Source organism: Amphibalanus amphitrite, unplaced genomic scaffold (assembly GCF_019059575.1).
Source record: "Amphibalanus amphitrite isolate SeventyFive unplaced genomic scaffold, NRLGWU_Aamphi_draft 000053F_arrow, whole genome shotgun sequence".
NCBI lineage: Eukaryota > Metazoa > Arthropoda > Thecostraca > Balanomorpha > Balanidae > Amphibalanus > Amphibalanus amphitrite.
Window position 1 is genome coordinate 1,058,483 of NW_024881549.1, and position 24,041 is coordinate 1,082,523.

At 48.5% G+C, this 24,041-nt stretch overlaps 1 protein-coding gene across 1 annotated transcript; it reads right to left on the reverse strand.

The window, feature by feature from the left end:
- Positions 1 to 127: 127 nt before the first annotated feature.
- LOC122377980 (GATOR complex protein WDR59-like) lies at positions 128 to 23,899 on the reverse strand. The gene is made up of 22 exons (XM_043358646.1): positions 23,878 to 23,899; positions 19,251 to 19,372; positions 18,497 to 18,688; positions 18,079 to 18,294; positions 17,607 to 17,756; positions 17,262 to 17,381; positions 16,730 to 16,904; positions 15,063 to 15,215; positions 14,609 to 14,817; positions 14,056 to 14,349; positions 13,735 to 13,837; positions 13,354 to 13,583; positions 12,795 to 12,946; positions 12,354 to 12,435; positions 11,932 to 12,047; positions 11,618 to 11,747; positions 11,101 to 11,130; positions 9,049 to 9,066; positions 5,341 to 5,531; positions 5,087 to 5,183; positions 4,733 to 4,886; positions 128 to 755 (listed from the first exon to the last, which is right to left on the reverse strand). Exons 2-22 carry the CDS (start codon positions 19,311 to 19,313, stop codon positions 628 to 630), a joined length of 3,003 nt encoding a protein of 1,000 aa, XP_043214581.1. The 5' UTR covers positions 19,314 to 19,372; positions 23,878 to 23,899; the 3' UTR covers positions 128 to 627.
- Between the last annotated feature and the right edge of the window lie 142 nt (positions 23,900 to 24,041).

The window sequence follows — 24,041 nt, forward strand, 5'->3', positions numbered from 1 at the left end:
GACAAAATACATAGTGCACTGTGCCGGTAAGGCAATCGGCAACGTCGGGACGACTGAAACGATAGCGCCATCGGTAACGTTGGGCGTGGCGGCACGTCCAACCTTCCTTGAAACATTGGAAACTTCGCAGCATTTACATATATTCCCATCGAGGATAATCACTGCCCAGGTAAACAGCGTTCAAAAGAATACTTCTTGCATCATCCCAATAACTGTCTGTAGCCGTGACAGCTTTCCTTTCCTTCACGCTAAATCACGTTACAGACACATGTCTGCCCCATAAATATACGCTCAGTAGTTACGCATACGTTGCGTTTAAGATTTTGCGACGTCTCCATTCTGTCATCTCACACAGCACAGCCTTGTACGAAGAGCCAACTACAAACGGCCCGCCAATATACACATACAAATAGAGTAATACGCCAAAACTCACAAATTATACACTTGAAGCTTGTGGGACGCCGGAGAAGTGTCCAAACAGGACAGCAGTTCGCGCTTTTTGATCACTGCTGGAGACTCTCTGAGCAGCTGTACCGGTCACTGCTCGAGACTCTGAGCAGCTGGTTTGTAGCTGTCACTGCTGGAGACTCACGGAGCAGCTGGTGTGGGTCCGTACGTCTCGACCCCTCACTGCTGGAGGCTCTCTGCGCAGCGGCAGCCGCAGCCGGTCGGACAGAGCAGCTGGTCGCGGAACCACTGCAGCATGTGTAGCAGGTGACCGCCGTGGCCGCACACCAGACAAAAGGACGACATACCTGCCAGAGAGGTCACAAAGCGTCACCAACGGTGCATGAACAGTATAGACAACAATTAACACATTGAAGCGTGTGGTAGCGAGACAGCGGGTTATTTTAAACCAAAATTAAAGGTAGTGTGCCAGCTTTCCTGGACCGTATGGAGTTAATGGCCCAGATAAGGAGAACCGGATTTTTAGAACTTATCCATACCTTCAAAACTCATTGAAACGTCTTAAATTCTTCAAATTTTGAGTACCCCAGTGCGAAATTCGCCCCGACGGGTTGTCGGTCGTACCCCAACCACATTTCACACCACTATGAACAATAAATGCACACACTGAAATCGCTATTACCGATATGCTCATCCAATCAAGTTTCGATAAACCCGTTCATCATCATCTCCTGCGGTTTCGAACACGCCTGTTAGGTGGTGCGGTAGACCGCGCCCAAAGCCAGGGCCCCGGTAACGTGAGGTAGCCGAGTCGGGGCAGCGTGCGCTGACCCAAGCCGGGGCCGCGCGTCCTCCCGGTGTCATGTGATAGCCCGGGGCTGCCCGCGGGGATGCGGTAGACCGCGCCCAAAGCTGCGGCCCCGGCTTGGGTCAGCGCACGCTGCCCCGACTCGGCTACCTCACGTTACCGGGGCCCTGGCTTTGGGCGCGGCTTCTGCTCATACGTTGTGGTGCGGTGGTGGTGCGTCGGGCCGCGCGCTCTGACTTCGGCCAAGAAAAATGCGTCAGCTGATCATTGTCATTTCTGCCACTTGCGTGTGGTGAAATGGGGTCATAACTTAAGAGACGGCTTTTTCATATCAATTATTTTACATAAAATCATATTTCAAACCATAAATAATGTTCGACAGCCAAATAAAAGAAACAATACCAATACAGGCTTACAGTTTAAGGCTCGACATTGTGTTGTCTACGATTAGACAGCTGATAACTCATTCCCGTACGTCGTAACTCTATAATGACCTTTGCTTATTGTCACATGTGCGCCGCATTCGCGATTGTTGCCGACGCCTGTTTGCAGTTCAGCCCACTACAGTTGTTATACATATCGAAAAACCGATAAACTTTTAGGCGAAAAAGGCACTATTCCAGGCCCATTTTTGATTTTTTTTGCGATATTAGGTAAAAACAGAAGCTTCTTATCCTAGGAAAAATAAAATGGGAAATCTTTCAAAGGTGGCACACTACCTTTAAAGTAAAGCTTTCGTATATTATTTCGTATATTAGTTCAGACATCACAAATGCTGTAAAGCCCTGGTGATGGTAGTACCTAACTATCGATATTCTATCTACAGCATATGTAAGGTCCAGCACCCCTCCCACAATTCCATCCGGACCAACCATGCTCAAATCACCCCACCCCATTCAAATTAAACCACCCTACCCTATACGTCGTCGTACATGAAAATAGCATGCTACACATACACATTCACAGATATCACACACATTGTCACATCACGGTAACACAATAATTTCATATTTCGTACATCTTGGAATGCTTAGCCAGTCAATTCTTTAAAAGTTCCTGAAAATCTTTGAAACAATTGACTTCAACCACACTACGTGGGAGTCTGTTCCATTCCCTAATCGTCTTAGGGAAGAATGAATGATGGTAAGGGAGAAGTCTAGACTGAACCATTCTAATTTTTTTCTCATGATCATGCCTACCAACATAAGAGGGCTGGCATATGATGCTGTTGAGTTCTGTGGATAACTGCGATAGCTCACCGTTGAACATTTTGAACATAAGGCACAGTCGAGACTCACTACGTCGCCTTTCCAAAGTTTTCCATCCGATTTTTTCTAACATTTCATCAACACTGCTATATCTCTCGTAATCGTTCAACACAAATCTCGCAGCACGTCTTTGAACCATCTCAATTTCTTTCTTTAAACCCTCTCCACATGGGTCCCAGACACAGCTTGCATATTCCAAAATTGGCCTGACTAGTGACATGTAAACAGTTTCCTTCACAGCTTGAGGGCAGTCTCTAAAATTCCTTTTAATGAATCGAAGAATTTGGTTGCCTTTTCCAGCGACATATTCTACATGTTTTTGCCAACTACATTTGCTAGATATATGCACTCCCAAGTACTTGAATTCTTGAACAACGTTAATCTCTTCGCTGTTCAAAAAGTATTTAGGTGCTATATTCATTTTTTGTCTAGACATACGCATGATGGCACATTTATTAACATTGATAACCATTTTTGAGTCTTGGCACCATTGAGATAGTTCATCAAGGTTTGCCTGCAAAACACTATTATATGTCTCGTTACCTGAAACATGTGTATAGAGAACTACATCATCTGCATACAATCTAACTGAACAATTGATTTTGTCTGTGAGGTCATTTATATATAAGATAAATAGAATGGGACCCAAAACACTTCCTTGCGGTACACCCGACGTTACTTTAATGGGTTCAGAAAAGCAATTATCATTTACAACCCTCTGGGTTCGATCCTTTAGGAAAGATCTGATCCATCCCAGTGCCTTTTTATCTAAGTTATATGTTTTAAGCTTATTTATCAGAAGGTAATGCGGGACCTTATCAAAAGCTTTACTAAAATCGATAAATGCCAAATCTATGCATTTTCTATCATCAATGGATGCCAATAAGTCCTGACATAGCATAATTAGTTGTGTTTCGCAGGACAATCGCCTCCTGAATCCGTGCTGATACTCTGTTAGCAGTCCAGCATCTTCTAAGTGTGTCACAATAGATGCGACCAATATCCGTTCCATCATTTTGCAACAGATGCATGTTAATGAAATTGGCCTATAATTTTCAGGTTTCTTGTGGTTGCCACCCTTAAAAACAGGGTGCACTAAGGCTTCTCCCCAGTCCTTCGGTAAATCTCCTGTCTGGAGGGATTGTTCGAAAATAATCTTAAGGAACTTCGCAGCTACCTTCGCGCAATTCTTAAGTAAAGCTCCACTTACACCATCAGGCCCACAAGATTTGCTAACTTGAATTTTCTCTAAAGCTAAAGCTATCGGCTTATACTTCTTTGCGAAGTTATTTTTTTTCGTCAACCCAACAGAACGCCATTGTTATATTTCGAAAGTGCTGCTCAATAATTAGTTGTGAGCAGAACATCACAAAAGATAAAAGTTATCCCCAAAAGGTGAAACCACACAGTGACAGAAGATTGAAACGCCCCGGGAACACAGGGTCAGAGACGTGCCAATCCGGACCGACTTCGGAGGGACAGTTCAGCCACCCACCAAACGCCCAGGAAAATAGGGTCAGAGACGTGACAGTACCGACTCCGGACAGAGGGGCAGACAGTTCAGCCACTCACTCCGGATGGAGGTACTATTGGTCTCAAGATAAGGGCCCAGGCGACCCGTCGTTTTGATGCGGCGAATACCCTCCTCACCCTCGCCACAGCCCGGACCGGGTGCACCCCTACTCCCAGCCAGCGCCACTCCCACTCGAGTTGTGGCGAGGAAGAAAGTAGGTATTCACCGCATCAAAAGTCCAGGTCGCCTGGGCCCTTATCTTGAGACCAATAGTACATACAGACAATTAAGCCACCCACCTTTGACGGAGGGGACAGACAGTTCGGCCACCCACCTTTGACGGAGGGGACGGACACTGAACTGTCCAGCCACCCACCTTTGACGGAGGGGACAGACAGTTCGGCCACCCACCTTTGACGGAGGGGACAGACACTGAACTGTCCAGCCACCCACCTTTGACGGAGGGGACAGACAGTTCGGCCACCCACCTTTGACGGAGGGGACAGACACTGAACTGTCCAGCCACCCACCTTTGACGGAGGGGACAGACAGTTCGGCCACCCACCTTTGACGGAGGGGACGGGCAGTTCAGCCACCCACCTTTGACGGAGGGACAGACAGTTCGACCACCCACCTTTGACGGAGGGACAGACAGTCCGGCCACCCACCTTTGACGGAGGGCAGACAGTTCGACCACCCACCTCTGTCGGAGGGACAGACAGTTCGGCCACCCACCTTTGACGGAGACGTGGCAGATGACGCAGACGATGGTGCACCGGCGGCACAGCGGGCACTCGGAGCCGGCGAACGTGCGCCCGCAGCGGGAGCACTCGGAGCGTACCTCCAGGCCGCAGTGCGCCACCGGCACCGTGCTCACGTACTTGAGCACCTGAGCACGGCGGCGGCAGTGGTCAGGACACGGCGGTATAATATAGGGCGCTGGATGGAAATCAGCAAACTACTCGGACTTATCTCTTCCGTGTCACATAGGTCTATTTATTGGGATTTTAGGCCGCGTCTCTGCCGGCAGTCGAGTACCGACTTCTGCAGTTCGGATACCGAGCCCTGTCGGTGCCGCTACGTACTCACCTGTGCCCGGTGGTTGGTCAGCTGCCACCGGTACAGGATGTCGGCGTAAATCCGTTTGTATCGATCAAACTCGGCCTGACGAGCGGGGTCCAGGAGCCTGCAAATAGAAACATCCAGTTCGGTCATCTCCAGATTCCACGCAACGGGATTATAGCTCTCTCACGACCCAATACATCGTCCTACAATAACGACGCACAGCATAGTCATATAACTGCCATTGCCAGTGTAGGTGTCCCGTCCTAAGGCGCACCTACCGTCGGTTGTTGTCATGCTGGAAGCGCTGTTCGATGGCGCCGGGCTCGGGCGCCGCCAATCGACTCTCGTCCAGCACATCCGACCACGAGTTGCTGCGGTTCTGGCGCGACACGTTGACGCCGAGCCCCTCGAGCGTCGGGTGGCGGCGAGTCTCGGTAGGGTGGACCGTGTGGTACGGCGACTCGCCCGGCTGCAGAAACACGGTAACAAAGGGCGTAACAGCGGAACAGCAGCTGGTCAACACGCCAAACACGACATCTACACCGAATACAGGGTCAAAGTTACCATACGGGTGCGGCAGACTGTATGGAGGTTATGTTACTGTGAACTTTACCATGTCCGGGGTGTGTCCGCTAGAACGCCTATTGGCACATACAGCTTCAGCCTTTATCAGAGCCATTTCATCCGCGAAATTGCTTTATTCCACGAAAAGTAAGAAATTAGATCTCTCTCCAACCAATGTCTACTGTATCAAGGAATCCGCCCGTTCGTTGTTCGTCCTTTCTTCCATCAGCCATATGTTAAATTCTCTCTGAGTGCACACTATCTGATATGCCTCAAAACCCTGTCTATACTTTTAATCCCATTGCCGGTTCCGAACATAGCCTCAGGAATGTAAAAGGCGTCTAATGAAGTTTTTTTTTTCGTTGTGCATGCCCATCTGTAGCACGGTCATTGCCAATGTCATGCATGGACATGTTCATCCAAGATTTAGGGGTAAAGATCAAGGGGTCAAAGCATGCAGAACAAATAATGACAGCGCTGCCATAGCCGAGCACAGATCAGTTCGGGGGCTGCTAAAACACGTGCTTAAACACAATATTGTATTCACCCAGTCCAGTATTAACCCGCGCACCGACGGGGGGGGGGGCGGATATCCGCCCCCCCCTGAGGTTTTTCGTGAATAGCGGGAAAACCGCGGCGCGTAGCGCCGCGAAATTTGGTATGACTATAACCTCATCAATTTTACACATGGTGTGCAAGTTTGAACCTCCTACCTTTTAAGGTCAGGTCACCAGGTCACTTTGAATGACCCAACCTCAAGTCACTTTTTTGCAACTTTGTCACCGTGCCAGAGCTACAGTAGATGTCGGAGGCCTTTGAAACTCACAGGATATTATTAGGTCATTAGTAGCCACAATTTGTATATCTCGGAATTTTGATATCGGTGACCTAAGGTCAGGTCAATTTCGCGACCTCCCCATTATAAGTCAATGGGGGAAAAATCAACTCCCTGTTTTTACCACTAAAACGGGTCGGAATGGCCCCATATACCATACATGACTTCATATACGATCAACCTTCACTACCTTGAGGTCTGTTTTGCTGTTGGGCAGCTGTGAGGTCATGTGACGTCATCAAAGGTCACCAAAGGTTTTTGGCCAATAACTCCGTACAGGAACAAGATACAGACGCGTGGATGGTCTCATTGTGTTCAGCTCGTCAAGACGCATCGAATGATATACATGATGACCTCGAGGTCACGTGACCTGAGGTCAACCTTTGACCTTGACCTTTCGAGGTCAACATATATATCATTCGATGCGGATTGACGAGAGGATCACGATGATGCCCTTAGTTTGTTCCTATCTTGACTAATTCGAAAGTTATTCGAGAAAAACTCTCTCCATATCTAGCGCCGCCATTTTGACTTTTTCGACCCCTGTGACGTCATCCTTGACCTGACCTGAAAATGACCTTAGTAAAAATTGTAGATCTTGGCCGTGCGTATCCGATGCCGTTTACCGCTTGTCGCTATCTTGCTTCGTTCTCGAGATCTCAGGGGGGGGCGGTCATCCGCCCCCCCCCCGTCGGTACGAAGTTGGCGCAGACCCCCGTCGGTGCGCGGGTTAAAATGCAACCGTGTACGAGAACAGACTGAAAGAAAACTAAACGAGTAAGTTTGGGTTTTATCATGAGAGATCTCCGATAATTCCTGAGGTGATTATTTTTCTAACTAGACCAAGTCCTCTGTACATAACATATGTTCATATCTGATGCGAATTTATGCTCCTGTTCAAACAAATGGAGTCTTATTAAGGTTTCCAGTCGACCTCTTGGTATCGCCGGTTAAAGAGAGTAATGTCTGGTAAGCGGGGAACCGAACGATTTCTCTCACCATCGAGACGGAGGCTAATATAACTGCATGCAGTAACTGACCGCTGCCCGATGTCCACATCGCAGACTGCTACCAATTACCATGCCTGTCATATTCATAGCTATACAGTATACGTGCTGGGTAGCGGTAGTCTGAGTTTTTATCGAAGGACAGGACACAAACCAGACAGGCACAAGGTAGGTACATAGAAGCCAACTTTTTACATAAACATTTATGACCAACTGTGTATATTTCGAGGCAAAGATCAAACATGCCGCTAGCAGCAGGACAAACTGCGCAGACTATTACGATTATTGAGCCACGCAGTGTTTGGACTGGAACCAGCAAATGCAAAGAAAATGCAAAGAACACACGAGTCGGCCAGATCAACACACGTTTATCTTATCAAAGTACACACTGTAGGGGGAGGTCTGGTAGAAAATCACAACGCATCCGTTTTTTTTTCCAAAAAGGGTTACGACTTCTGACAAAGCCCACGCGCCACTCACCCCACATACTCTGGGAGCACACAAGCCAGCGTTTTTTCTTCCTAAACATGGTACAGATTATAGTCAGGTATAGGGTGCTAAGCTCCAAATCAAGTCAGGTCAAGTAACTTCATCTCCAGAAAATGTGATGAACTTATAGCTTAGTCGGCATGAATTAATAAATCAGCTATTAAAAAAAGTTATAAGAAAGTTTCAGCAATTGATGAGCATGGCAATTGTCAAAAGCAAATACATCTGCCAAGCTCACATGTATTTAGACCTTGAATCAATTCATAGCACATAATCATACCACAACAATGCGATGTTAATATTCAATGCACTTTACTAATGACACCTGTGTATCGTATGAGTTCATGTGCCGTCCTGGGAGATCGAATGCGTTTATTTGCTTCATTTTGTGGTTGAAATAAGGCTCAGGCGTTGAATCGGCTGAACTGTGCTGGTCTCCTTTGGACGTGACGACAGATGCACAACATGACCATTTTGGGTCAGGTCATAACCTCGAGCAAAGATCGGATGGAGCTAAATTCGCTGCAGCTAGAGGTCAAACCGCTGACTTCAGGAAGACTAACGTCTAACAGCATAACATAGAAATATTCCTTTATTGCTTTTTTTGCTCCGTTCGTTATATAAGTTCGACTCCGATTTATAAGTTAGACTCTAGTAATTCAAGACCTGCGTCATCGTTCAATTTAACAGCTTTCGGTAAAAAAAGACTCTTTAACAAAGATCGTCATGGAGGTCGGAGTAGCGTCAACTATACAGCCCATTCTAGCCATACGAGTGCGTTATGAACAGAGCGTCTCTCGTCTGGAACGCGGCCAGTGATGCTATAGCGGCAGGGCTAACATATTTCGTAAACACTAACGGAACAGACGAAACTGCAACTAAGAGGAAGCCGACGTCATTTGCGAAGCTGAGCTCATCCACACCATCATTGTCTAACACCCGCACGTTCGTCTCCATAAGGCGGTTTTCAGCATGGGTTTCTTAACAGAAATGCATTGTAATGAGACGCCTAAAAATAATATGCTAGAGGACTTCAGCCATGCTGGTTAATGGGACAGACGTCAAAGTTTTAGTAAAAGTCACACAATTACCTTCTTCACCAATCCCAGCTGAAACACACAGGGGGTTTCAGTCACAGAGATATCAAAGATATCCCGACCGACCGACAGATCATCAGAAACGCCATACAAAAACCGCCCCGATACACTGACACACACGCACCACTGCACGCTCAAGCGCGTTTACGCATGCGCCAGCCCTACGTTCGCAAATAAAACTTCAAAAATTATGCATGACTATTTTGGCAGGCAGGCCGCAGGCTTCAGAACTATGCAGCGATAGACTTATGCAGGAGGTAGCGAACACGTTTTGGCTGACTTTCCACTTTCCAACGTAGTACTTTGTAGCTGATATAAGCCTGTCGTTCCTAAACATTTTCAAATTTATGATAAATTATGCATGACGTTCTTGATGATAATAAATGTACTTCGCTGGAGAAAATGTACGCATAAGTGTGGTAGCTGGGAACTCGACAAGAACCGGTTAAGGCTGCTATGAGGACGTCACTTGAGACATCGGAAACTAGGGAGCAATAACCACTGCTGGACTTCTGTCAGATATGGGCCTCGAACCGTTCAAGACGCTATCCCCCCCCCCCTTTCAACCCTAGCATACCGCCCCGCATCCGTGGCTCGCCGACCGGCGGCAGGGATCACACAACGATGAGAAACACACAATACGGGCACATGAATGTCAATGTCATGACCTGACACCGAGTCATGCTTCATACCATTCCATCTGCCTCGAAGGAAAAATGAGCGCTGAACTTTTATTGTATGACGGTATGCCAGGTGCCATTCTGAGGCACTGTTCTCTGGGCCAGATGGTCGAACAAGAATTAGACTATACAATTCAGCACCAACTTCATTTTAAGCATTTTTTATCCAGATTTATCTTGTTTGGTATGCTTCGGATAATGAGCCCGTTTGCAGTCGCACACACAGCTTTGTTGATTTACGACCGATAAACAGAAAAACAAGCGCTTCAGTGCACAAAGCAAGTTGATAGTGTTCTATGCTGGTCGTTCGAAGACATGACCCGGGTCAGTTCCCTTTCAGCGGTTGATCGGATAAGCGACAGCAAACTGTCTCTTAGTTATTCTCCAATGCGATGTAGGACTTCCGGAAATACTTTCATTATCTGTCATAGTTGTTTGTAAAAAAAAGTTCGACTGGCTGAGTGAGTGATTGTGGACTGCTCCCATATGGTAAACTAGGTGATACATGCACAAAGACGCAGATTATTTATCAGTAATTTCTAACTTGCACTGAATGCTTGCAATATGCGCCACCTGATAAACAAAACTCCTCAAACCTTGCCTCAATTAAACAGTAAACTACAATCCTGCTGTAAAAAGGGAAAAGGAACTTTGAATGAAAATATGAGAAAAATACGTGCCAAAGGCCACTTGATCATTAAAAAACAAAAAATCATCGATGACGGTCAGGTACGTAAATATATAGCATTCGTAGAGCAAAAGCAAAGCAACCCTTGAACTTACAGGCACTTTTCTTACACCCGGCAATCCAGTTTCCCAAATTGCATGGGTGTGCCAAATCGCTCCAAAGCAACATCCCAGAATACGCTACAAAGTGCCGAACTCAAAATTCGTACTGCACTATGGGTTACTACAGGTACTTACAGATATGCGTGGGTTAATTAAACAAATAAACAAAACAAAGCAAAGCAAAACATTGCCGCGGTGTTGTTGAGTCTGCCTTAAGTTGTTGGGGTAACGGGGTAGCTGCCATAAATGTTACATCACATCCGTTATAGGTGTAAACGGTGTGCGTGTTTATCTGAAAGCAGCGGGCGCAGAGCAAGGGACTACATGGACAGCTAGGCTGCCTGATACAGGGACATTCCCACCGGTAGGGTTCCCACAGGTAGGTTCAGAGGACATTCGACTGTGGATCGAGGAGGTGGGGGGCGGGGGATGGCTGGAAGAGCTTCTGATATCTTATCCGACACCCGGCCTCAGCACAAGCGCACACGCGAGCGAATACACATAGCTACGGGGCGGGGTGTGGGTACAGACGGACGGACAGTGAACGGACGGCACGCCGGGTGGCCGTGGCCCCTACCTTCATCCACCATTTGTTGGGTACGGGCAGCTGGGGGCGACAGGTGGGGTATTTCTTAGCGGGCCGTTCGACTGGCAGCCCACACACTCGGGACACATAACCGCTCACCGTACACTCCAACACAAGACACGGTCTAGTCAACAGCAACATAATGTTCTTAAATGTCACAGACTCTGGAGCTTAGTTACTTTTGACACTCACAGGATCACAACAAAGAAACGAAAGGGAATTACGAGCCTAAAATATATTGCAGCATCGACATATGATAGTCGATTACTGGTCCCGGAATAACACTTTCAAAGGTTTCGACCAATGGGCTTGATACAAACGTCTCAGCCGTTTCGAACCCAGTTGGAATGAAGCTGATAGCGAACATCTTTTTTGTTGTCAAAAAGGAAGAACAACGTATAACGTAAGTGTTAAAGCTAATCAGTGTTTGTCAAAGCCATGAGATAAAATTGCAGTTGAATCCCCACAGCTGTCTGCCATTGTTACGGCGGCTGCGGCCGACACTCACGCTGCCCGAGTCGAGCTGGGCGACGGCCTGCTGTCGGACGGAGGAGCTGGGCTGCTGGGCGCGCGTCCCCAGCAGACAGCACAGCATGGCCACTGTCTGTACGTCGCGCATCTTCAGGTAGTGAGAGATACTGCGGGGGAGAGCGGCGGCGTCAGAGAGAGAATGGGGGTAAGGCACCATACCATCGCAGCCGCGCCGGGAAGCCACACGGACAAACGAGTGTCTGACTGTACGCTTATCATACAAACTACCGGAAAAAACAAAAGTCAGCTCTGCAGGGTCAGAAGAAAACAAGGATCGTTGTAGCTACTCACACGGACTCGACGAGGCGGCGTCCGAACGGGTGCTGCGCCCAGGGCCGGCCGGCGTCCGGGTCGGCGTTGGAGCCCACCAGGCCCGGGTCGCCCACCAGGCCGATCAGGTTCCATACCTGACGGAGAGGGGGACGTTAGACAGACGGCGGCAAGCGACGGCAGGACAGCATAGTGCAAAATTACGAAGCCGTCGCCACTTCGACGTCCTATCCGGTTACATTAAGTCACTCGGCCTTTCCCGTGTCACACACCACCACTCAGTACTTCCAAGAAACACATAGCATCCCTCCAATTTCGCTTAGCAATACATAAAAGCCAAAGTAACACACACAATCCAACCCAGGCACTGACCCGCCATCCCTCGGTCCCTTCCGTGTCCAATAAAACATGCCCTCCACCGCCAACCCCAGTTCCTGACTCACCTTCTCCAGGTCCTTTCTGCCCACGGACGCCGCCAGGCTGGCGTTGGCGCTGCACATGCCACTGAAGTCCTGTCCACCCAAACTGGAAGAGGGAGGTTTAAAGGGGACGGTAAGACGCCACCAGCCACCAAAGCCGCGGTTTGTAAGATATAGATATTTAACGGTTACTTGAGGGAAAATCGGATACCCTGCCACTGACGCCATCGAACATCCGACGGCTAGTAGAGCAACTGGTCATGACGGGTCACTCACCTCCCCTTACTAGGAAAGGACAATGGTAATGTAACGGAGCCATCTCCTCCCCTTACCCCCGCCCTTGCTGCGAAAGGATTAAGTGGTGATGTGATGGGTAACGGAGTCACTTATCACGCAGGCCCACATTCTTAGCCAAATGAGCCATTACACCTTACGCACGGACGACTGGATCCCACAGTCACTCACAGGTATCGTTCAGCCAGCTCCCTGTTGAGCGGCATCAGACGACTGGCGTCGTAGCACAGTACCATGTTGGTGTGTGTTCGCGGGTGGCGCGGCCGGGCCCTCTCCTCCCCGTACGCCTTGGGACGGCGGCCCAGAGACGATGTGCCCAGACGCTGCGGACAGAGCGACGGGGAGGTTAGAGGAGACAGATAGGGTAGGCAGGACCAAAGGTCCATGTGCCGTTGTGCGGGAAAGCGGCTAGTAAACCGCACGAGCATGACTTAGATTAACAGCTGCGCCGATATTCTAAAGCTTGAGTTCCGTTAGAAACGCTACAGGTGACGGGGTCGCATGACATCTTGGACAGTCGTTGATTGTTGTAGTGTACCCATGACGGCGTAATAGACCAGTCGTGATAAAGCACTGAAGTTAAATATTTGCTGTTAAAGTGCTAACAGGCAATCAAACAAGTCTCCATAATAACATTGCCCCTTCAATTCAATGAAGAAATAGCAGTGTCATACGAAACGTCTGGGCACGGAGAGCCAGAGCCTATAGTATCTACAGCAGCTGCGCTTACCACCGCCTCCTTGCCGTAGAGCGGTCCGTCGGCGCCGGTCGGGCTGCGCGACAGGGACGGGAATAGCATCGGCGAGGCGGCCAGCCGGGCGCCGGCCAGCGCGTATGAGGCGCCCTGCGCGTAGTTGATAAGGTAGGCGTCCAGCGCCGACAGCGAGCGCGGCGTGACGCCCTCGCCGCGCGACGACAGCCGCTTCATGTAGGCCGGACACGCAAACACCACCAGCATACCTGGGAAAAATGGAATACCACCATCACACAGTGTGTCATCACACAGGGTAAAATTGCCTCCGTCACAGATAGCAACTTTCACTGTCCCACAGTGCGAACACCATCGCCACACAGCGCAAACACCTTCGTCATGTAGGCTGTGTAGACTGACCGTTGCCGCAGAACCTGGCTCCCGAGGTGCGCGGAAATGCCACGTTGACGTCTTTGAAGCTGCCGTAGAGGTTGGCCGACGGGAAGAGAGTGGTACTCGGCGCCTGGCAGCAGCAGGGAGAAATTGTCACAGCTACAGTCTAAGCTAGCCGCGATTCCGGCCGACCAGCTGACAACAGACCAAGGTAGAGCAAAATCGAGCCCCGACCGCGCCCTGCATCTGAAGGGGACGCAGATAGGGAAAGAGAAAAATAAATGATACAGAAAAAGGAAAGAAAGTACGATACAGACAGACAAACAGAAAAAGGAGACGGACACTGACCGGGTAGAGTGATGGCGCCGTCTCCTCCTGGCGCTCCATCAGCCGCTGGAGGCTGGCCGCCAGGTTCCGCAGGCACGGCTCCAGGCAGCTGCGGTTGCGCTTCACGTGCTGCTCGGCGGTGAGCTCCCAGGCCTTTTTGACGTGCTGTCGGTCGGCGGCGCTGAGCCGGGTGCCCTCCAGGTACCGAAACTCGGGCTGTTGGCTGGGGTAGCTCAGTGGGAAGGTGACCCGTAGGCAGGCGGAGACGGAGCCACAGACTACGGAGACGGTGCAGCACCGCTCCTCGGCGCTCATCTGCGGACCGGGACAGAGTGATCGACCGGACGGCAGGGGCAGTCACAGGGCGGGGCGTGCGGGACAATCCCAGCAAAGGGGCAGTCACAGCACAGGCCATGGATCGTCACGGTACCGCAGGCTAACCGCCATAGAACGGGGCGGGCCGTCGCCCTACATCGAAAACATGAACGATATACGTATGTCCTCGGCAGGCTATATCCCAAAGCAGCAGCTACCTCCGGACACTCCCAGCCTCTTCGGTACCCAGTCCGCCCACCTTTTCGATGCGCACGTTGTCGATGTTTTTGTTGATCATGAGGAACTCCTGCTCGAGTGAGGCGGGCGGCCCCTCGCTGATGGCTCGCCAGATACGTGGCGGCGCCGGCCGCTGCGGGGAGACGGGCGGCGACACGGGCCCGCTGCCGGGGCCGCTGTCGGCCGCCGACTGCTCCTGGGAGGTCAGCTCGATGCAGCTGGTCTCCATACCTGCAAAACGACAACACATTCTGTCAGCTCTGGACAGGCAGCGAACGAAGCGACTAACTCTGTGCGGTTACGTCTAATTCTGGCAGTGAAACTCATCCTTGCGTCGACGGCTGCAGCGAGAGTATGTAACGACAGCATTGACAAAACGAAAACTTAGATTATTACGGGTGTTCAGCGCTTCTTCTCGCCGTTCCCATGACCATCCTTTAGTTCGGTGTTTGCTGATGTTGACGGCCAGTGAGTACCGTCGGTGGTCGGCGAGGCGGCGTGGTCCGTGTCCAGTCCGCTGACGCCGTGCACCAGCTCGTGGCCACACGCCTGCAGCAGGTCGGCCTTCAGCGGCCAAAGACGCAGCGTCTGGTCCCGGGACCACGTCAACAGTTCGTACTCGCAGTCGTCTGCCGGACGGACACGGCGGGTCACCGGCCGGCGCTCCGAAGACCCAAACAGCAAAACGACCAGTCACAATGGCACCATACTGTCACACCGAGAAAATCAGCTTTGACAAGACAAGACCAGTGGATAAGAATATTTTCCATCAAATATCATTCGGGTTCCTTTAACCCGCGCGGGGCTGGGGTCTCCAGCCGAACGCGCGGGGCTGGGGGGGGGGGGGGTAAATTTTACCCCCCCTGTTATCTCCCGAACTAATGGTCCGATTTCGAAAATTCAAACGCCAATCGAAAGCTCTCATCACGAACTACTAAAAACATGTACTTAATTTAAAGTTTGAGGTCAAGGTCAAGGTCAGGTCAAGGGTACAAATTGCAAGTTTCTACAGTATCGGCCTTGCACCGTAGTTGCCGAAGAATGGAGTCATTGACTGAGACTGATCGCCCAAAACGTGTTCTTAGGCTACCAAGACAATATTAGTTGCATACAATATCATTCAGAGGTCAAGGTCAAGGTCAGGTCAGGTCAGGTCAGGTCATCAAAAAACAAAATATAGAAAACTGCATGTGCGACACATGTTTTATGGGTCATTTTACTCATAGAATTCAATAGGCACACTCAATAAGTGATATGGACCACCCCTGGATGAATTTCAGGTCGAGGTCAGGTCAAGGTCAGGTCAAGTGAGGTCAAATTTTGAAGTTGGTTGTTAAGGCCTAAAAAGGTGTCTATCTGATGCAGTTTTTCACGGCGAATCGAATGGTGCTATTTTTGTTTCCGTACGAGGTCTAGAACTTCCAAAAAAGTCATTTTTCAAAAAATTTTGTGTGTCGTGACGTCATAAAATTTTGAATAACTCCCACATTTTTGAACCGATTCTTCTAAAATTTGGTATGTAGGTGCACATAGACCACTTCTCTGACATATATTCCGGTTTTTTCGATAGACTCAAAATTTTGGATTTTATAATGATTTTCCCAAAAAAGTCAGTTTTTTGAAAAAATTTAGGCCAAAATCCAAAATTTTCAAAAAACCGAGATAGCCATTTGATAGACAAAGTAAAATTACGCATAACCTTTTTTGTTACGTCTTGATTCCTTTAAAAATGAAGATGTTAGCGGCGTTTGAACTTTTGCCGTTTTTGAGGCGAAAATGGCGAACATGACGTCACTAAAACGTCAATTTCTCAAAAATTTTCCGACGGATTTCGCTCAAATTTTCAGGGAACGTGTCAAATTGATGTAAGAAAAGGTACTGAAAGTTTGGCGGCGCTGCGCGCCGCTGTTTTTGAGATATCGCAAAAATTCGCGAGGGGGGGTAAAATTTACCCCCCCCCCCCCAGCCCCGCGCGGGTTAAGACACTTGCAGAAAACGATTGGTAATTGCGACAAAAGAAGAAAAAAGGAAAATGATAAAGGTCAGTGACGAAATTAAAAGGAGCATTTAAAAGCGCCAAAAAAGATTTCCTGCGGGGGTGTAGCATTCATACGGAAGAAAAACTGAAGCGGCCAAATATTACCTCTGATCTGTGATGGGTCGGGCTGTCGCCAGTCAAACTCGAGCACCACGTCCGAGTGACCTGCGAACGTGTGCTGCGGGGCGGCCAGGCTGGCCGTGTTCCACAGACAGAGGCAGTAGTTGTCTCCGCGCCGCAGCTGCGGCACCGCCACCGTCACCAGGCCGCTGCCGAACGGCTGACGGACGCAGACGAAGACGTCAAAATAACATCACAATTAACGACTCATAAAAGGTATAAAAGGAAAGGTTTACCCGTACAAACTACTTGCACTACTGCAATCGTATGCACCATTACCAGTACAAACAGTTGAAAGAGATGCATTTATCGGTGCTCTCCAGAAATAATAACCCGCAATTTTCCAATGCACCAGATGTCATGTCGCATCACTTTGCCTCCCAGCGTACCTTTTGTAATTATTGACACACCCGAGCATCTGAAGGCAGTTTCAAGAGTCAAGCGTATCACAGAAAGCACGAGCGTACATACGTCGTACGGATCATGCACCGCCCATGCCCCTGAGAACTGCACGTACCGTGTAGCGGGCGCGCCAGACGGGATCCTTGGCCTTGGGCATGCTGACGATGTTGCGGGGGTTGGTGACGTCGATGAACTTGACGTACATGTCCTGACTGGCCGTGGCCAGTTGAGACTCCTGAAAGATTTACGTTGTCCTTCAGTCATACAGCTCAACCAAATAAGAAAATAAGGATCAACGTGAAATTCAATTTCTAATGTGTTACAGTGCGATCGCAACAAGAAGTCCTGAAAATAAGTGTGTGATGTGAGTGTGACGTCAGTAAATCGATTCATGATGTTAGCCCCATGTTTTTTTTACGATCAGTCCTGTTACGAGCGCGGCCGTCAGAGCGCCACTCACCGAGTTGGGTGACCAGTCGAGGCCGTGTATTTTGGCCGTGTGTGCCGATATGTAGCGCTCTGGGATGCTGAGCTTGCGCCGGTCCCAGACGCGAATGTCGCCCTCGTGCGAGCTGGCCAGTGTCTGACTCGAGATCCGATTCCACTTTACCTGTTCAACGGAGTCATGTTGTGTCAGTCAGGAGTGCAACACTGCCCGTCCCATAGCATGACAAGGAATGCATGGACGCACAGAAAGGGACACAGACGCGAACTGCGTACTGCCGCCCTTGGGACTCATCCAGCTGTTGTAATGAATTTAATAACATTTGCATTCGTCTCTATCTGAAAATATCAAGGCACGTATCAGCTCATGATGAATTAATTACGCGCATTGTAATTTTCCCGTAGGTTGTATGGTTGACAGATGTCAAGTGATAGGTTAAGCGAGATTATATAAATCGAACTAACCCACAGCCCCCAACCAGTCTCACCTGGCAGGCGCTCTCGACGGAGCGCATGGTGGCGACGGGCCGGCGGGGCTCCCTCACGTCCCACAGGTGGACGTTGGTATCGACGCTGCAGGTGGCCAGCAGCGGCTCGCTCCAGTGCCAGTCCAGGTCGGTGATGGTGCGTCGGTGAGACTGCAGCTTTCCCGTGGAGCGGATGTCGCCGCCCGAGCAGCGGAAAACCTCCACCGCCGTGTTGTACTGCCGGGCCGGAGATACACGGTGAGCTACGATTAACAGCGAACATACCGGTAGCTCAAAGGCATGCTAAATACTAAGCGTTATCAATTCACAGGACGTAATAGCTGTTAGACTTACCGAAACCGGAAACTAAGTTATCTCTTTCCAAAATATGACAAAATGTGTCCTGCTGCCAGTACCTCTGAGCCGCGCTGTGACTTACCGTGACGGCCAGGTCGGCGCCGCCCTGCGCCGCGGCGCGGCTCCACGCGGCACTCCCGGCGTCGTACTTGCTGTGCCAGCTGAGCGCGCGCAGGTGGTGGTCGGGCCGCTGCAGGTCGACCAGCACCAGCAGCCGCCGGCTGGCCAGCAGCGCGTGCTGCCCGTCCCGGCTGACCGCCATGCAGCTGGCAGACTGTCGGGGGCGCAGAGAGGTCGGCACTGGGTGAGTGTCGGGGGCGCAGAGAGGTCAGCACCGGCAGACTGTCGGGGACGCAGGGATGTCAGCAATGGCCGACTGTCGGAAGCATTCATTTGCAGGAAAACAGAGTTACAGTAGTAGATAATAGTCACCGTATAAACTGAACCCGTAAAATGGTACAACTACGAACTATTTCAGCATAGTCACCTCATTCTGCTTACCGGCATGTCTTTCCGTTCGATCTAAACTATGTTCAGGTCTTGCGGGTTTTAGGGGTAGGTTTTGCACCTAGAAAATTTAGTGTACTTCAGGCTATATCTTCGTCGTCTTAAGCTTTAAAGTGTTGAAGATGCGATCGACTTGTTGGTTCACAAGCCGGCCATAATCGTGTAAAATGGCTTCATCGTAGATCGATTAGTTTCTGAGATACTCGTATAACTGGAAATGTAAAAATGCAAAACCTACCGCTTAATCTCGCGAGACCTGAACCTACAAAAATCGCGCTGCTTACTGGTGCTTTTCATTCGATATAGCCTATGTAAATTGCGCTGCTTACCGGTATGTCTTTCCGCTCGACGGTCAACATGTCGCCGTCTCCGGCCCATCCGGTAGACGTCATGGCCGATCTCCTGTCAGTCTCAGTCAAATTCTATTGATGACTTCTGGTCTGGTTGCAGTCTGCAGAACAGTATGATTAGCCCTCGCCCGTATTGGTGTTTTGTCAGCAGTGAACGTATAAGGGCGGAGGGGGTCCGTTGGACCCCCCCCTTGCCGTTTCGCCCCGGATCGAGCTAGAGCTTCGCGGCAAAAACAAGCATGTTGCCCGCGACGAGAGGAAGCCGATGATACCCAATTTTAAGGTCCTAGGTCATCGGTTGACCTTCCAGGTCAGGTTAATGACCCAAAAGTCGGGAAAATCTGGACCTTATTCTTTGGAGCGCTCTTGCGAGGAACATTATGAATATTAGAGAGAGAGAGAGAAAATATATGAAAAATTGACCTCTCCTCGACATTTAAAATTATTTGAATAGCCAAATATTACTGTATTGATATTTCGACCAACAGGTCTTCTTCAGAATAAGACAGTGTACACAAGTGTACGAGAATACAATAATTGATGCAGCAGACTTATTCCCGCGGTTTTCAAATTCAAAAATTAGCGCGGTTTATCTCGCGCTCATAAAACAGTGGTACAACCTTTTTAACGACTTCAAAATATCACAGAATAAGCATGAAAACACATCACTTGACACATCGAGTTCAAAGGTCAACACTCCAAAGTCAAAGGTCAAAGTACTAGGTTCAAATGCCAGACAGGAAGGTCGAGTTCAAGGTTAGAGTTCAACGTATCCATGACCATCAAGGTCAAACCATAGCCAGATAATGTAAATTATACAATATACACATATATACAGATCTTCATTCAGTAATATTTGGCTATTCAAATAATTTTAAATGTCGAGGAGAGGTCAATTTTTCATATATTTTCTCTCTCTAAAATCTGGACCTGTTAGAACGTCGTAAAGTGTGGCTGATATGGGGGTTTTCGGGGTGCTGATCAAAAATATATAAGGTTTGATCACAGATGATGTCTTCATGCATTTAGGCCAAGTCGGGTCGGATCAGGTCAGGTCAACCAGTAGGGATTTTGCCGGGTACTCGTAGAAGGTGTCAACCGCCTCTGACAGCTTCGTAACATGTTACGAAGGCACCAAAACTACTTCGTAAATGTTCAAATGGTTGCCAAATTCGAATAAAGCTCCAAACACTAACCTAGAAACATGTAAAACTCGGAAAATGAACCGAGGTCATCAAAGGTCAATGAACTGACCTGACCTTCAAGTGACCTTGACACCCACCCCAATGCATGGGAGCAACATAATATCCTATGTTTGAGCCCCTGAAACCACGAAGACTGTAAACGCGCGGCTAATGCGAGCCGACATACGCGGAATCGCGATTCCGGCCAAACACGGTCTCGAAAAGTAGGTCACAGGTCACAGGTCATTTGGGTCAGGGTCATGAAATTTTTAGGGTAGGTGTAAAATTGATAAACGCGAGGGTACTGAAAGACTGATTTAGCCATGACATGGTATATCACACAATATTGTAGTGTCTAATGAAAGCGGCTCGCTCGCATTGACATTTTCACAGCCGCAAAGGTATCGATCGGATTCCCCTCCCCGCGTTCTTCCTCATACCGAGCTAGGGCTTCGCGGAAAAAAAACGAGTGTGTTGCCTAAGACGGGAGGAAGCTGATGATACCTACCAAATTTTAAGGTCATATGCCATTGGTTGACCTTTCAGGCCAGGCCAATGACCCGAGTATTGGAAAAATGTGGACCAATTTGAACCTCTTGAAGTGAGGTTTCAGGTGTTTGCTTTTTTCAGTGCCCTTGCCTACTTTAAAGTTTGCATTCCTCATGTTCAAATATGAAGGATTCATTTAAGTATCTGCGACTCAGGCTGAAGAAATTGTGGATTGTGATGCTGAGGAATTTGATTTTTCAGGACCCACCCAAATAGTTCCTTTGCTTTTAATTGCTTGATAAGCTTCTTTGAAAAAATGGGAAGGTCCAGGAGCCCTAACCTATATAGTGAAAAATAACTTTGAAAAATTCATAGAACATAGGAGCCAGGCCACAATTTTTTGTCTTGGTCTAGCTGGGCCAAGGCAACCAGCTGGGCCCAGGTGAGACTAACAGCTAAGTGTAAAGGAGTTCATCAGGGGCCCAAATGGCCCATTCTTTTTTCCACCCTAGGCCCAGTGGGTTTTACTTTCTTCAGTCAGATTTAAGGTCTGTCCAGGTGTGCATCTGTGGAGCTTTGACAGAAAATAAAATGGGCAGCCCTCCCCCAACCCATTTTTTTGCAGGGCCTAGTTGGACCCAGGTAGGTCAACAGCAAATGTTATTGAGTTTTTTTCTGCTGTATTGAATGGCATATTTTGGGTTTTTGTATAAAAGTCATGAAAGAGAAATCCAATTTTTCTTTTTGGTGTGCTGTGAAGCTTGGATGCATGTTCCAGAGGTTTCATTTTTTTCCTTGCTTTCTTGGGATGAGTCTGAATTCCTGAATTGGGCAATAATCTGAAGAGAAATGCTCTTTTTGTTCAAATCAGATCTTGATTGGTCCATTTAGATGACTTATTGGGTTACAGCACCTGACAAGAGCACCAGTGGGCAATGACAGCATGCCATTGTCAGGGTATACAGCTATGCATTGTAGTACCAGCTTTCAGCTAGAAGACTAAGCATTTTTAAAAGGTGCTTATTTCTAGATAAATAACAATTTAAAAGGGAATATAAAGGGTTCACTGAGCAAAAATCCTTTTTGAGCCCCTGCAACTTGGGTCACACATCAGTAGGCAGAACTATGGTCAAGCGTTCCCATATTTGGGAACGCATTTTCGTTCCCATGTTTGGGAACGATAAACCCAAATATGGGAACGCAATGTAGGCATTGTTTAAAACAAGAAGAAGAACCGTTAAATGGCATCCAAAAAATATAAAACGATCGTGAACCGCCTGATATTTGTCTCAATATTGTTGGGAAAGAGGTTGATATTGTAAGGCCCATCGTATCTTCAAATCGTTCCTCTTTTTCTAAAGCAGTCCAACTCCACCACCCGGGCCGCGTGCCCAAATTTGGGAACGCTCTCGTACACTGGCGCTGCAAGCGTTCCTTATTATAGGAACGGCGTACCCAAAATTGGGAACGATTTCACCGACGCCTTTCACGGGCTCTTTTCATTAACAAGCATCACGTCCAACGCCGCAAGTTATTGTTAACGCAACTATCATAAGATGACCTTTCCGGCAAGACCGCCGCATGTTTCGCCGGGTCTTCTGCGCTCTTATTCCCGTCGATCCCGCAGCGGGCACGCCCCCCTCTGCAGGATTACGTAATTCACAACGCTCAGCGATGTTCAACAAGGTCTTCCATGCCTATATCCACCGTCCGCGCCGAGGGTGCAGGCATGTAAAGCACCTGTCTGTTTAACACTGATAGTTGACGAGCACAAGTAAGTATCCAAAAATGGGAATGCTGAAATGTTTCACTCTCAAAACACCTAGTCCCAATAAAAATCTACTTTTTTCCTTTCTTAATGAGTGTAAGTGGCAAAAAGCCTGGTAGGATGGGCACGAGAAATGATCAAAATCAGCATAAAAATTATAAATAAGCCACACAGGGCGACCTGCATAGAAGAAATTCCCCCAAAACGATCGTGCTTAAAAATACTGAAGGCAAAAACCACGCTCATGACGCTCCTTAAAAGCAACGCCAAACAGCTAGCATCCAAATAAAATATGTCTTTCAGGGTTGACAAAATACAGCTGAATAATTTTCAACCACTTAAACTGATTTTACAACAGTAGTTCGGTAAATTCACTCACGTTCCACGCGGTCGTCTGCCCCGACACCAAAAGTCAACTACCTCGGGACCGTCCGCGTGTTTGCTTGCGTATGCCAGCATCTGGGGTCGCTAGTATGAAACTTCATGACCAGGCGAAAATTAGTACTTGACCTCAAACTGAAAAAAATGCTTCATTTTCCTTAAAATTGCATGTTAAATGTCGTATAACCCATATTTCCACCATTCTGTCATTTTAAAAAAATCACTAAAAATATCATTCCACGGTCAATTTCCTTGTTCAACGGTCAGATTAAAGTTTATGGAGATTTAGTAGATACTTTAATTAGCATGCACTTTTTTGAGACGTGATGCACTTTTGAGTTTTCGTGGACGAGCGGCCGAAAAATTGCCTTCCGTTCTCATAAATGGGAACGCCCGTTCCCATATTTGGGAACTCCGTTCCCAAAAATGGGAACGTCCCTATATTTGGGTACTCATGACCATAGTTCCGCCTACTGACATATTATAAGTGGATAGGCTCAACAAAAACGAGCATTAGTAGAGCAGATGTCACACGAAGGTTTTCCAACCAAGGTGACTGGAGAGGCGCTATACCCGGAGGTGCTTCTTTCTAACAAAACCTAAACAAAACTAACCTAACCTAACCTACAACCTACAAGCCTAAAAACCTCAAAAACGAGGGTTCAGCGGCAGCCTAGTGAATTAGGACAGTCACGGTGCCAGCTATACCAACATGTCATTCAAAAATAATTCAATGCAGCATAATTTGACAGCTTATATCATCATTTCATGCCAATTACCTTACTTTTTTCCAATATATGTTCGAGCCCCCCTAAGCGGCGGCGGCCAGACCGTGCGCCGTTTTTGTCGCACGTCCACTGCTCCCTAGATTTTCCCCGCGTTCGATGTCTCCCGGACGGCGAAGATTCTACGCCGTCCGGCCAATCACGTTCCAGAACCGCAGCCGAG

Coding starts and splice junctions, on each gene's coding strand:
- LOC122377980 (XM_043358646.1), bottom strand. CDS start 19,313: ATGACGTCTACCGGATGGGCCGGAGACGGCGACATGTTGACCGTCGAG. Junction 4,887..5,086: donor TGACCAACCACCGGGCACAG/GTGAGTACGTAG, acceptor CGCCGTGCTCAG/GTGCTCAAGTACGTGAGCAC. Junction 756..4,732: donor CTGCCACGTCTCCGTCAAAG/GTGGGTGGCCGA, acceptor CCTCTCTGGCAG/GTATGTCGTCCTTTTGTCTG.